The sequence below is a fragment of the Giraffa tippelskirchi genome, chromosome 1 (assembly GCF_054371585.1).
Source record: "Giraffa tippelskirchi isolate mGirTip1 chromosome 1, T2T-mGirTip1v1.2.pri, whole genome shotgun sequence".
Taxonomy (NCBI): domain Eukaryota; kingdom Metazoa; phylum Chordata; class Mammalia; order Artiodactyla; family Giraffidae; genus Giraffa; species Giraffa tippelskirchi.
The window spans coordinates 115,260,409-115,275,241 of record NC_137275.1 but is presented as its reverse complement, the minus strand read 5'-3'; the positions used below and the strand labels follow the sequence as shown (position 1 = coordinate 115,275,241).

The window sequence follows — 14,833 nt, the reverse complement described above, 5'->3', positions numbered from 1 at the left end:
GGAGAAGGGATAGGCTACCCACGCCAGTGTTCTTGGGCTTCCCTTGTCAGAGGGAGTCATAGGACGAGGGGGTGGCCAGGAGGGAAGACTGTGTTTGTACTGTCCGTTTCAAATGACATCCATCGCAGTGTGCACTGTTTCGATTTTTAAAAGTGAGCTATTAGGTCCAGCCACACTCAGGGAGGACAGACAGAGATGTGAATATCAAAAGAGCAGGAATCTACAGTGGGGACCCTCTTAGGTATTACCACATCCTGCCTAACACAGATCCTTGATTTTATAAGGAAGAAAGATGAGCCAGCAGCTGGAGGATTCTTTGTACTACTCCCTAAGATTTATTTTTAGGGAGGTAGGGGAAGATTGGGGTCGATATTGTTAGGGTGCAGTGCCCTTGACCAGAGGTAGAGGGTACAGACATGAGCTGCTGGGTTCATCAGATGGACTCTGAATATCTGAAGATACTGAAGGCATGAATAGCAGTGTAGAGTAGGAGTCAGACATTACTTATCTTCAGCATTTGAATGCTCTGATTTAGGACTATATGAAATACCTCTTCTGTTCCTATTAAAGAAACTAGTGCAGTTTGAGAACTAGTGGATTTCAAGTGATGCACAATTTATAGGCAGAAAATAGTTATTATTCTGTATCATTCTATATCATTTGGTTTATGAATTCTCAGCATAGCAACATGTTGTTACTGTATATTGTCATATTTTGTCCCATAGAATATGTAGCAAAGAACTATAGATATCAAATGAAAATAATCAGACTTAAAAAACATAATGGGTAAGAATATAGGTAACGACTTGGAGAATTTAGTCTCAAATCTCTCTCTTTCATTCCAGCTTCACTCCCCTGTAGTTCAGGCCCCCAGTGTATTCATTCAGAATCATAGCAAACTTCTAACTAGACTCTTCCTCTAGGCTGATTTGAAAGGAATGAATTCTTCCCAGAGTCATAGCCTTATTATGTAGTGTTCTGTACTTCTTTTTAAAAATCGTCTTTGAGATTTAAGTGTGCAGCACTTGAGTTTTGACAATACATGGTGTAACCACCGTGAGCAATATGCTGTAGTGTGTTTTCAGCCTCCCCCAAAATCTTCCCAGTCAGGTCTCAGCCCTCCACTCCTAGTCTTGGGCACCTGTTGTTTTGTTTTTTTAATAGATTATATCTATCTTTCCTAGTGTTTCATATAAATGGAATCATATTGTATGTAGTTTTCTGTGCCAGTCTTTTTCATTTAGCATGAAATTTATCCATGTTATTGCATATATTAGTTGTCTTCCATTGGAGAAGGACTGATGTGAAGCTGAAGGTCCAATACTTTGGCTATCTGATGCAAAGAGCCGACTCATTGGAAAAGACCCTGATGCTGGGAAAGATTGAGGGCAAAAGGAGAAGTGGGCGACAGAGGATGAGATGGTTGGATGGCATCACCAACTCAATGGACATCAATTTGAACAAGCTCTGAGAGCTGGTGAAGGAAAGGGAAGCCTGACGTGCTGCTGTCCATGGGGTTGCAAAGTCAGACACGGCTTAGTGGCAAACAGCAAGTTGTCTTTCTCTTTTATTACTGAGTAGTATTTCATTGTATGGATATGTAGGTTTTTATCCATTTACCTGTTGATAGTCATTTCGATTGTTTATACGTTTTGGCTTTTCTCAGGGTCTGCAAACTGAGTGACCATCCATCTATTTTTATAAAAGCAGATTGTTTTATTGGAAGGCAGCTCTGCCCATCCCTTTCATGTTTGTGGCTGTGATGGCAGAAATGAGTAGTTATGACATACCAGCCACATGGTCCTCAAAGCCTTACTTGTTACTAGCGGACATTTAAGTGAAAATGATCAACCCAGCTGTTGCATACAGGTAAAACTGCCATAAACATGTACAGGTATTTTCGTGGACATAAAACATTTTTCTTTCAGTTCTTAGAACTGGAATTGCTGGGTTATGTAGTAGATATGGGCTTCCCAGGTGGTGCTAGTGGTGTAGAATCTGCCTGCCAGTGCAGGAGACACAAGAGACTCGAGTTCGATCCCTGGGTCAGGAAGATCCCCTGGAGGAGGGCACACCAGCCCCCTCCATATTCTTGCCTAGAGAATCCCACGGACAGGGGAGCCTGGAGAACTACAATCCATAGGGTTGCAAAGAGTCTGACGTGACTGAAGCAACTTAGCAGGCACACACATGCACAACAGATGTATGTTTAAGTAAATAAGAAATTGAGTTTTTAAAAAACTTGTTGAAAAGATTGAAGTCACGTGGGAGATACAATGTTTAAATATGTATAATAAAAAAATTACCTTATCTGAAGTGATAATGCCATTTTATTCTTTTCACCACTGATGTATAAGAGTTGGGCTTCCCAGGTGGTGCTAGTGGTAAAGAACGTGCCTGCCAGTGCAGGAGACACAAGAGTTGCTGGTTCAACCTCTGGGTCTGGAAGATCCTCTGGAGGAGGCAATGGCAACCCACTCCAGAATTCTTGCCTGGGAAATCCCATGGACAGAGGAGCCTGGCTGGCTACAGTCCACGGGGTTGCAAAGAGTTGGACACAACTGAAGGGACTTAGCCTCTGTTTCCTCTCAGACATTTATTATCATTTTTAAAACAGATTTGAGCCAATCTAGTGGGTGTATAGTAATGTCTCCATGTGGTTTTAATTTGTATTCCTTTATGACTAATTATATATTTTATGTGTTTATTGTTCACTTTTATGTCTCTGATTTGATGAAAATCTGTTAAAATCTTTTCCCTTTTGATTTTGAGTTGTTTGCCCATTGTTAAGTAGTAAGAACTATATACTCTTAATGCAAGTCTTTTGTATGGTATTTGTATTGTGAATATTTTCTTCCATTCTGTAGCTGAAACATTTTTATTAAAAAGGCTTCATTTCACATATGATAATATACATACATGTTTCAATGCCATTCTCCCAAACCATCCCACCCTCACCCTCTCCCACAGAGTCCAAAAGACAGTTCTATACATTTGTGTCTCTTTTGCTGTCTCGCATACAGGGTTATTGTTACCATCTTTCTAAATTCCATATGTATGTGTTAGTATACTGTATTGGTGTTTTCTTTTCTGGCTTACTTCACTCGGTATAATGGGCTCCAGTTTCATCCACCTCATTAGAACTGATTCAAATGTATTCTTTTTAATGACTGAGTAATATTCCATTGTGTATATGTACCACAGCTTTCTTATCCATTCATCTACCGATGGACATCTAGGTTGCTTCCATGTCCTGGCTATTATAAACAGTGTTGCGATGAACATTGGGATACATGTGTCTCTTTCAGTTCTGGTTTCCTCAGTGTGGATGCCCAGCAGTGGGATTGCTGGGTCATATGGCACTTCTGTTTCCAGTCGATGCATGATACAGGGTCCTCGGGGCTGGTGCACTGGGATGACCCAGAGGAATGGGATGGGGAGGGAGGTGGGGGGGGGTTCAGGATGGGGAACACATGTACACCCGTGGCGGATTCATGTCAGTATATGGCAAAACCAATAGAATATTGTAAAGTAATTAACCTCCAATTAAAATAAATAAATTTATATTAAAAAATAAATAAAAAGGGTTCCTTTTATTTCTCTGGTTTTCTAGTTGTTTAAAGTGGGAGGGTAAATCTGATCTGCTTTGTTAGGGCAGGGACAGTGGATTTTTTTTCCTTCATTGCTGTATCCCTAGTTGATAGCGTTAAGCATTGAAAGAAAACTAGTGAAAGGTTGTTGCTGAGCCATGAAAGATGCTGGGATTCTTGGCCTCCGGTGGAGAGGAATTCAACCTGGGGCCAGTGACAAGGCTTGATCGCTCAGAGCTTTTGTGTATTAAAGTTTTATTAAAGTATAAAATAGATAGAGAACACTTCTGACATACACATCAGAAGGGGGCAGAAAGAGTGCCCCCCTGCCAGTCTTTAGCCGAATGGAATGTCGTATAGCTACTAGCAGGCAGCTAATTAGAGAAAGAAAATGTCTCAAAACTCAGAGTGGCACCAGGCCCCTCACCCACAACATGCATTTTGAGATAACATTGGCACAAGGTGAGTCATCCCAGGCCATAAAACGATTGACAAAAATCTTGAAGAAAGGCAGGTTTCCAAGCAAATGTGTAGTCTCATTAACAGCTTAAGAGAACATTTGCGAGAGTAAAACATACTGGTTTGTTGAGTAAAACATACTGGTTTGTCAAGTCCGTTCTGAGTCTTAGTTGGAACTGATTTGAAGACAGACAGAGTCTAAGGTAAATACATTGTTTATTAACATAGCTTAAGAATAACATTTCCGTGAAGAAAACACATTGGTTAGCTCAAGGGCTAAGAAAAGTTGAGGTCGAACCAAATGTCATCATGGCAACACAGAATTTCAAAGGAAACCTCCTTTTACTTTTGTATAGAGAAGGAAGAAAAAAAATCTGACACTTGTAGTTTGTTTCCTCCTGACGTTTAAGAGAGAGATAAAAAACTTCTGACGCTTGCGGCCTCCATTTGGAGACCCCTAGCCTTCCTGCCTGTTACCTTCTCACTAGCATCCCTCTTTTCTGAATGGAAAAGAATTGTTTTTTTTTTTTTCTATTCTTGTTCTCCTGTGGGATCTTAGTTCCCTGACCCGGGAGCAACCCTTGCCCCCTGCGATGGAAGCTTATACTGTTAACCACTGGACTGCCAGGGAAGTCCCTGAATGGATTAGAATTCAAAATAGCAACAGTAGGAGGCACATGATCATGTAGGCCGTTTTCTGAGAGTAAATGATTGTTCTTTTTCTTTGTTATAATTTATCAAATTTATGAAAAGTAAACATTTTGTTTTATTCCCGTTGAAGTGTAAAAGATGACAGTGATGCATTTTGATCTTGATGGCAGCACTGTTTTCTGTCCTCATTACTCTTCTGTACACAAGCATTATGCATATTACAAAATTCAGACAAGCTTTCCCTTGTGTTTTCAAAACCAGTTTGTTTAGTCACTGCAGAGCAGAAAAAAATTTCTAGTAACATTTTGTTTCAGTGATTTAAAAGAGAAGCATGGTGTCAGTGTTTCTTCTTTAAGAAAATTAATTTCATATGCATAAAAATGATCTTTGAATTAAGGTTCTTTGGGTAGTTTTTATTGTTTTTTTCAGATTTTTAAAACTTGTTTTGGAAGTTTTCTAACACACATGCACTTTTTCTCCCGAGATTGAAGAATGAAAAGGCGTTGCGTCTCAACCTTATTGGTAAGTGGATTTACTTGTTTGAAGTTCTTCCTTACGTATTTTCTCTTGACTCTCCTAGCAAAATACTATTTTTATCTCTACCAGATAAAAGTGATTTTGCCAGATTAAGTGAATTTTCTCTACCAGACTTGATTAAAATAAAGTCAATCATTAAACTGTTAGAACAGCGTTAATATCTAGCTCAGTTTTCTAGAAATTGTTTAGTATCTACCTTTATCCATCCCTCTCTCTCTCCAGTTTAACTCTAGCTTCCTAACCATTAAATAATGAAGGTTTTTGGAAACAACAATTCATGTTTGATGACGTGAATGTATCCTCAGTCTGTATCTCAGTGTCACAGTCTTTTTATGTGTGTGTGTGGGTGTGTGATCAGATTTATTATTGATAAGGTTATCTGATAAGTCTGAGATTTCAAAAGAGTGGCTACTAGGCTTTATAACTAAAATGAAAGATATTCAAAGCATTAAGCATACCTGCCTTATCAGGTAGCAGAATAGTATTTGTAAATGGTTTATCAGTAATCCTGGATAGGGCCATTGCTTGATTTGTAATACTGAGAAATCTTACTGAAAGTGGCACCCCTGTGGTCAGATTGACTCATAAGCACGAAGTCTGCTGCTGCTGCTAAGTTGCTTCAGTCGTGTCCGACTATGTGCGACCCAATAGATGGCAGCCCACCCACCAGGCTCCCCTGTCCCTGGGATTCTCCAGGCAAGAACACTGGAGTGGGTTGCCATTTCTTTCTCCAGTGCATGAAAGTGAAAAGTGAAAGTGAAGTCACTCAGTCATGGCCGACTCTTAGAGACCCCATGGACTGCAGCCTACCAGGCTCCGACATCCATGGGATTTTCCAGGCAAGAGTACTGGAGTAGGGTGCCATTGCCTTCTCCTAAAGTCTACTAGCTCCTTGATAATAAATGTCAGTCATTCTGCATAGTATATGGCAGATCTTGTATGCTTAGTGTGTTTACTGACTTTGAGGCCCCGAACAGGTTACTTAACCTTTCTTTTCTAAATGGAGATAATAATAATAATCCTCATAGAATTGTTAAAAGTCAACACCTGTGCCTGTACATAGTGCCTGCTGCTTATTAAAAGTTCAGCACATACCATCTTCTTCATTAATCTAATCAAAGTCTCCTTTTGTTATTTCAGACAAGTTCTGTCCTTTGATTTATAAATACTTGGAACTTCGTGTTCTTTTAGAGTATTCTTTCTTTTAAAAAAATGTTTTGTATCCTTACTGGATAAGAAATCCATACAGAAAAGCATCCTTCCTACCTTTGTCTCTTCCCCAAATTAAAATATGACAGTTAAGTTTCTGACAGGCTGGTTTAGTTAGCTTTGAGCCCAGACAAAACTTTATATTTAACTTTGAAATAAATTTTGGTACTGTTTTAAACTTATTGATGTTGAAAATTATAATGAATACCTCTGCTTAAATGATGACTTATGGTGTTAAACTGTTTTGGTACTTGTTGTTATAGGTGAAAAACTGCAGTGGTTTCAGAATCATCTTGATCCTGGAAAAGTACGATATTCAAAAAGAGATGCTTGTGAATTAATTGAAAGGTAAACACTGGGCATGTTAATGAGCAAAGGGTCACTAAGAGGAATTTCCCAACTTGGTTCTGCAAGATGCAGAGTTCTGTTCTGGATTTATAGACAAACAGATAGACTTTGTTATAAAGACTTCGGGTTGATATACAAGCTTAGTCATTTTAGTAGGCTCGTCACCTTCCTGAGCCTCAGAATGGTAGATAACCCAGTTTCTTGACTTCCTTGAGAAATGATATCTAAACTCACGTCTGAAGATGGAGGTCAGCAGATGGAGGTGAGGTAATTTGAAGAGCATCTAGGCAGAGAGAACAAGGTCTGCAAGGCCCAGGGGTGGGAACAGCATATTTAGTGATCTGCCAGACATTTCATATCACTGAGATAATCGGTTCCAGGAGGGAATTGTGATCTCAGATATCAGTGTAAGAGTTTGGACTTTACCCAAGGACAGTGGGAGTCATTCAGTTCAGTTCAGTCGCTCAGTCATGTCCAAGTCTTTGCGACCCCATGAATTGCAGCACTCCAGGCCTCCCTGTCCATCACCAACTCCCAGAGTTCACCCAAACCCATGTCCATCGAGTCGGTGATGCCATCCAACCATCTCTTCCTCTGTCGTCCCCTTCGCCTCCTGCCCTCAATCCTTCCCAGCATTAGGGTCTTCTCCACTGAGTCAACTCTTCGCATGAGGTGGCCAAAGTATTGGAGTTTCAGCTTCAGCATCAGTCCTTCCAATGAACACCCAAGACTGATCTCCTTTAGGATGGACTGGTTGGATCTCCTTGCAGTCCAAGGGACTCTGAAGGATCTTCTCCAACACCACAGTTCAAAAGCATCAATTCTTCAGTGCTCAGCTTTCCTTGCCGTCCAACTCTCACATCCATACGTGACCACTGGAAAAACCATAGCCTTGACTAGACGGACCTTTGTTGGCAAAGTAATGTCTCTGCTTTTAAATACGCTGTCTAGGTTGGTCATAAACTTCCTTCCAAGAGGTAAGGATCTTTTAATTTCATGGCTGCAATCACCATCAGCAGTGATTTTGGAGCCCCCAAAAATAAAGTCTGACACTGTTTCCACTGTGTCCCCATCTATTTCCCATGATGATGGGACCAGATGCTATGATCTTAGTTTTCTGAACGTTGAGCTTTAAGCCAACTTTTTCACTCTCCTCTTTCACTTTCATCAAGAGGCTCTTTAGTTCTTCTTTGCTTTCTGCCATAAGGGTAGTGTCGTCTGCATATCTGAGGTTATTGATATTTCTCCCGGCAATCTTGATTCCAGCTTGTGTTTCTTCCAGCCCAGCGTTTCTCATGATGTACTCTGCATAGAAGTTAAATAAGCAGGGTGACAATATACAGCCTTGACATACTCTTTTTCCTATTTGGAAGCAGTCTGTTGTTCCATGTCCAGTTCTAACTGTTGCTTCCTGACCTGCATACAGGTTTCTTAAGAGACAGGTCAGATGGTCTGGTATTCCCATCTCTTTCAGAATTTTCCACAGTTTATTTTGATCCACACAGTCAAAGGCTTTGACATAGTCAATAAAGCAGAAATAGATGTTTTTCTGGAACTATCTTGCTTTTTCGATGATCCATCGGATGTTGACAATTTGATCTCTGGTTCCTCTGCCTTTTCTAAAACCAGCTTGAACATCTGGAAGTTCACGGTTCATGTATTGCTGAAGCCTGGCTTGGAGAATTTTGAGCATTACTTTACTAGCGTGTGAGATGAGTGCAATTGTGCGGTAGTTTGAGCATTCTTTAGCAATGCCTTTCTTTGGGATTGGAATGAAAACTGACCTTTTCTAGTCCTGTGGCCACTGCTAAGTTGTCCAGATTTGCTGACATTGAGTGCAGCACTTTCACAGCATCATCTTTCAGGACTTGAAATAGCTCAACTGGAATTCCCATCATGTCCACTAGCTTTGTTCGTAGTGATGTTTTCTAAGGCCCACTTGACTTCACATTCCAGGATGTCTGGTTCTAGGTGAGTGATCACACCATCGTGATTATCTGGGTCGTGATGATCTTTTTTGTACAGTTCTTCTGTGTATTCTTGCCACCTCTTCTTAATATCTTCTGCTTCTGTTAGGTCCATACCATTTCTGTCCTTTATCGAGCCCGTCTTTGCATGAAATGTTCCCTTGGTATCTCTAATTTTCTTGAAGAGATCTCTAGTCTTTCCCAATCTGTTGTTTTCCTCTATTTCTTTGCATTGATCGCTGAAGAAGGCTCTCTTATCTCTCCATGCTATTCTTTGAAACTCATCATTCAGATGAGAATATCTTTCCTTTTCTCCTTTGCTTTTCACTTCTCTTCTTTTCCCAGCTATTTGTAGGGCCTCCTCAGACAGCCATTTTGGTTTTTTGCATTTCTTTTCCATGGGGATGGTCTTGATCCCTGTCTCCTGTACAGTGTCACGAACCTCTGTCCATAGTTCATGAGGCACTCTGTCTATCAGGTTTAGTCCCTTAAATCTATTTCTCACTTCCACTGTATAATCATAAGGGATTTGATTTAGGTCATACCTGAATGGTCTAGTGGTTTTCCCTACTTTCTTCAATTTAAGTCTAAATTCGGCAATAAGGAGTTCATGATCTGAGTCACGGTCTGCTCCCGGTCTTGTTTTTGCTGACTGTATAGAGCTTCTCCATCTTTGGCTGCAAAGAATATAATCAATATGATTTCGGTGTTGACCATCTGGTGATGTCCATGTGTAGAGTCTTCTCTTGTGTTGTTGGAAGAGGGTGTTTGCTATGACCAGCGCATTTTCTTGGCAAAACTCTATTAGCCTTTGCCCTGCTTCATTCTGTACTCCAAGGCTAAATTTGCCTGTTACGCCAAATGTTTCCTGACTTCCTACTTTTGCATTCCAGTCCCCTATAATGAAAAGGACATATTTTTTGGGTGTTAGTTCTAAAAGGTCTTGTAGGTCTTCACAGAACTGTTCAAGTTCAGCTTCTTCAGCGTTACTGGTCAGGGCATAGACTTGGATTACCGTAATATTGAATGGTTTGCCTTGGAAACGAACAGAGATCATTCTGTCGTTTTTGAGATTGCATCCAAGTACTGTATTTCGTACTCTTTTGTTGACCATGATGGCTACTTCATTTCTTCTAAGGGATTCCTGCCCACAGTAGTAGATATAATGGTCATCTGAGTTAAATTCACCCGTTCCAGTCCATCTTAGTTCGCTGATTCCTAGAATGTCGACGTTCACTCTTGCCATCTCCTGTTTGACCACTTCCAATTTGCTTTGATTCATGGATCTAACATTCCAGGTTCCTTTGCAATATTGCTCTTTACAGCATCGGACTTTGCTTCTATCACCAGTCCCATCCACAACTGGGTATTGTTTTTGCTTTGGCTCCATCCCATCATTCTTTCTGGAGTTATTTCTCCACTGATCTCTAGTAGCATATTGGGCACCTACTGACATGGGGAGTTCATCTTTCAGTGTCCTATCTTTTTGCCTTTTCATACTGTTCATGGGGTTCTTAAGGCAAGAATACTGAAGTGGTTTGCCATGCCCTTCTCCAGTGGACCATATTCTGTCAGACCTCTCCACCATGACCCATCCGTCTTGGGTGGCCCCACACAGCATGGCTTAGTTTCATTGAGTTAGACAAGGCTGTGGTCCATGTGATCAGATTGGCTAGTTTTCTGTGATTATAGTTTCAGTGTGTCTGCCCTCTGATGCCGTCTCGCAACACCTACCGTCTTACTTGGGTTTCTCTTACCTTGGACGTGGTGTATCTCTTCACGGCTGCTCCAGCAAAGTGCAGCATTGCCCCTTACCTTGGACAAGGGGTATCTACTCACGACAGCCCCTCCTGACCTTGAATGTGAAGTAACTCCTCTGGGCCCTCCTGTGCCCACACAGCCGCCGCTCCTTGGACCTGGGGTAACTCCTCTAGCTCCTCTCGGCCCCCGCCCCCAGCCTCAGGCGCGGGCTAGCTCCTCTCCAGTGGGAGTCATAGGAGACTTTAATAGCAAGTAGCTGCGATACTCACATTTAACCTTCTGAGAGTGAGGAAAACGGATGAGGGGGCAGACTGTTAAGAGGCTGATGAAGCCGTCTAGGCAAGAGGTAGTGGTGGGAGCAATGTGGTAAAGAGAAATGGAAATGTCTGGAGATTTTAAGGGGGTAAAAGTCTCAATCTTAGTGAAAACTTAGATGTGGCATAAAGGGGAGAGAAAGGAGTCAGGGTGACGCAGTCTTCATCCGCGTGAATGAGGGCGGGGCCAGGGCAGAGGTGGGGCAGGCTCGGAGGGGGCCAGGGGCAGGGTGGAGTGCGCGTTAGGGTGTCACCTGTCAGCCAGATGGAGACATCCAGGAGGTGGTGGAGTGTGAGGACCTGGAGTGTAATGGCAGGCTTTGATTTGTTCACAGAAATTTTGAAAGTGGTTGAGTTACCAAGAGAAGGTCTGAGAACTTGAAGGAATCTAGAGGAATATGAAAACTTCAGAAGGACAGGCAGTGGCTGGGGATTATGTTTTAAATGAAGTAATATAAGCCAAACAGACTTTATAAGTCAGATCATCTTGTTTTTCAGGTATTTGAATCGATTCAGCAGCGAGCTGGAGCAGATTGAGTTGCGGAACAGCATCAAGGACAGGCAGGGCCGGAGGCACTGCTCTCGGGAGGCCGTCATCAGGCAGACCCTGGAGCGGGAGCGGCGGCAGTACCAGGTCCACGGCTTCGGTGTGTCTCATGCTGCTTCGCTGCTGTCTTGTCACTGTAACTTATCCTGTTTATTTAGTGTACTTCGATTTTCCTTTTCTTTCTTTTTGAATATTTGGAATTTTTTAATTCATTCTTTTTTTCTCCTACATTCCCAAAATTGTCAATTCTGACAGTGATATTTTTCTACTATGATAGTAATGTTTTCCTCTCCCTTCTGGTGCTGCAGGCATATGCTTAACTTGCTTTGGTCTAAAGTTATTACTTGCCTATCTCCAGTCACATCAAATTTTTTTAGAGTAGGTACTGTGTCCTCTTGTCTTTGTAATTTTTGTAGTGAAGAACTATACTTGTAGCCATTCTTGAGAAATTACAGAAATCAAATTTTCTTTCTTAGCAGTGTAGCATTTCTTACAGTTCCTGAAGACAAGTGTGTTGTTCGTTTAGCAGCATTGTCTGAAGAAAAGTGCTTAGGAGAGGAGAGGGCACTTGCAAGGGCTTGCAAAACCCACCAGCAGAGAACGACCCCAAGGCTCCGCGTGGCCTGCAAGTAGTGTTTGGTTGGCATATGAATTGTCAGTATAAAAAGATCTGCTGATTTCACATGAAAAATGTAGACTTCTGGATGCCCGTTAAACATACGGTCTGACAGCATTGTCTGCTAGAGCAGAACAGCAGCCATCGCTTTTAGACTTGAGCTAACGGTAGGCCCCTGAAGGAATTATCCTGCCAACTATTGCTGTGTTGGTCCCAGCCTTGGCAATAGTGGTACTTGGTCTAGGAAAGCCTGGGGCGGCCTCCACAGGCATTCTCTCCTCAGGCCAAACCTCCCTGATGGTTTCTTATTATGATTGCAGGGTGCACTTCAGCAACACCCAGCAGGGAGCTTTGAAAAACACAAAATTTGGAGGGTACAGGACATGCTTGAGGAGCACACGGTGAGGCCTCCAGCAGGGAAAGAGTGAGAAAGCAGGGGCCGGGGGCCCTGCCATTGTAAAGGTCACAGGTGGAATGCCACAGGTTTCTGGGGTTCCCTCTTTATAAAGATACCAGAAAGGAGGATGGGTTCCTTCAAGGGATCGGTTACCTGGGGTGTTCTGATTGGGTGGGGCAGCCCGGTCTCTGACCTAGTTGTTTTGCTGCAGCTGGGTCAGAAGCTGGCAGTATGTTCATTGAGTTGGATGTCTTCGCAGTCAGAAGGTTAACTTCAGACACTTACCTTCAGTACCACTAGGAACCCTGAATAGATAGCAGTTCCTCTTCAGCACTCCTAAGAAATGAGTTTTTTACTGGGAAAACAAACAAACAAACAACGAAATAGCTTTAGAACAGGTTATATCTGTACTTTAGACCCTTGCAGCTTACTGTATAACAAGACAAGTTACTTCCTACCCACTCCCCAGCCTTGTTACCTTCCATTTAAAAATAGAGATGGGTCATACACCCCCCCCTTCCCAGGTCGTTTAAAAGTCAGATGAGATTGCATGTAACGTAGAGATTGAGGGGAAGCTTCAACCAGCCCTGTGTCCTTTCACGTAAATTTATCTGTGGTTATAGTCTCCATTTCTTTATCTTTCATTTTCTTTGGAACCCCTTAAATTAGGCTTTTGTAGCCACCACTCAAAGTCCTCATCACTGTTGAGCTGTTTAAGTTGCTAAAACAGATGGTAACTCTACTAGGTAGCAACTCTCATAGTCAACTTTTGTGCAGCCTTTGATACAGATAATCCCTTCATTGTTTTGTCATACTTTTTATTTGGGTTAGAAGCCCCTGTCTTTCCCCGGTTTTCCTCCTAGTTCACTGGCCATAATGTCAGTTTCCTAAGTTGAATCCTTCTCATGGCCTCACAAACTAAATAATTGGCCCAGATATCTGTCCTTGGGCCTCTTGTCTTTCCAGTTTATACCAGGTCCTGCGTTTATCTCATTTAATCCTGTGCTTTTAAATACCATCTAAATGTTGTAACTTCCAAATTAATGTTGTCAATCCTAACTTGTCCCTAGAACTCCAGACTTGCGTTATCAAACTTGAGTTTCTTAAAATCTCTGCTTGAGTGTCTTCTAGACATCTCTAATTTAGCATGTCCCAAAGCAAAGTCCAGCTTTTCTCCTAAAACTGGCTCCTCCTGTAAGATCCGTATTTCAGTCAGTGACATCACCATTTGCCCATCATCCTGCAGACATTTCACATCCCACATCCAGCTCATCAGCCAAATACACTAGAGTCTGATGACTTGCACTGCTGCTCTGCCCTCCCGTGCCTCGAGCCCCCCGAATCTTAGCTCTGCCCTCGGATGGCCTCCCAGGTGGCCTGTGGGTCAGTCTCTTCGACCTGTAGCTGCCAGGGTGAGTAGCAGTGATTGACAGAACATCCCAGGCAGACATCCTACTGAGGGTGGAGCCGGTACTAAATCTCAGACCTTGTGTTCTTTTGGTTGTGCCTCAGCCCAGGGAATGTGTGACACGCCTACAAGAGTCTAGAAACTGGGCAAATTGTCAGAGATGCTGTCAGTAAGATTCAGTGAAGGCTAGATACTCACATCTCTCCATCTTCCCCTGTTGCGTATAGCCATTCCTCACTCATATTCTTATTTTCTGAAGCTGTTGTAAAAGTCAAACATTTTTATTGTAGATTTGCTTTATTTTATAGATTCTGTTTTAGAATACATTATTTAATAGTGTTTTTTTTTTTTAATCACCTTCTTAAACTAAGTCCTTTATACTTTTGAAACTTCTTTTCATTGTAGGTTTGTAATCATGCTTTAAAAGTTTGTTTTGCTTTGGGCATTCTTCTGTCAGTTATTTCTTTTTCTTCCTGAGATAATAAAGAAAGAAACTATAAATACTGTAATAGAAGACTTTACCTAATAAATATATTTTCTTTTCCAGAGATTCCAGACATTTTAAATGCAGATAATCTGAAAACTTTTAGGTGAGTGTGTTGCATTTTTTTCGTTAAAGCTGCATGTAAAATACATGATCGATAAACTTTCTTCCCTTTTGAGTATTCAGGGGTTCTTTTTAACCTCTCTTTCATCAGATAAGTAAGAATTTTCCTAAGTTGCATTTGTTAGAAATGCCTGAAATGATAGTGACCTAGTGCTTTTGTTTTTCAAAATACTTCAAAATTCTTCAATACAAGTATTTAAAAGAACATGATGTCACTGTTCCTCTCTGTTATTTTAAAAAAAAAAAAATGTCAGCAGCAAACTTGATGGCTGAGAGTCCCATTCCCAGACTGTTTGCAGCACCTCCTTCTGGAGAAGTTGGTTGGTGGGAAGGGAATCATGAAGAACCAGGTGACCCAGTGATCTCTCTAATAGTACTTTGTGACCAAAGGGACCAGTGAGTAGGATTTCCAGTTTTTAGTT

At 41.6% G+C, this 14,833-nt stretch overlaps 1 protein-coding gene across 3 annotated transcripts in view; it reads left to right on the top strand.

Annotated features, from left to right (window-relative positions):
• The window catches only part of TMA16 (translation machinery associated 16 homolog), a 50,065-nt gene that overhangs the window by 27,188 nt on the left and 8,044 nt on the right, over window positions 1–14,833 (top strand). For all 3 annotated transcript variants that reach the window (XR_014075448.1, XM_081563909.1, XM_081563998.1), the window contains exons 3-6: window positions 5,185–5,222; window positions 6,710–6,794; window positions 11,335–11,483; window positions 14,352–14,394. Coding sequence is in view for 2 of the 3 variants with exons in the window: in XM_081563909.1 (XP_081420035.1) it covers window positions 5,185–5,222; window positions 6,710–6,794; window positions 11,335–11,483; window positions 14,352–14,394 (315 nt within the window). In the remaining variant the exon portion in view is untranslated. The remainder of the gene's footprint in view (window positions 1–5,184; window positions 5,223–6,709; window positions 6,795–11,334; window positions 11,484–14,351; window positions 14,395–14,833) is intronic.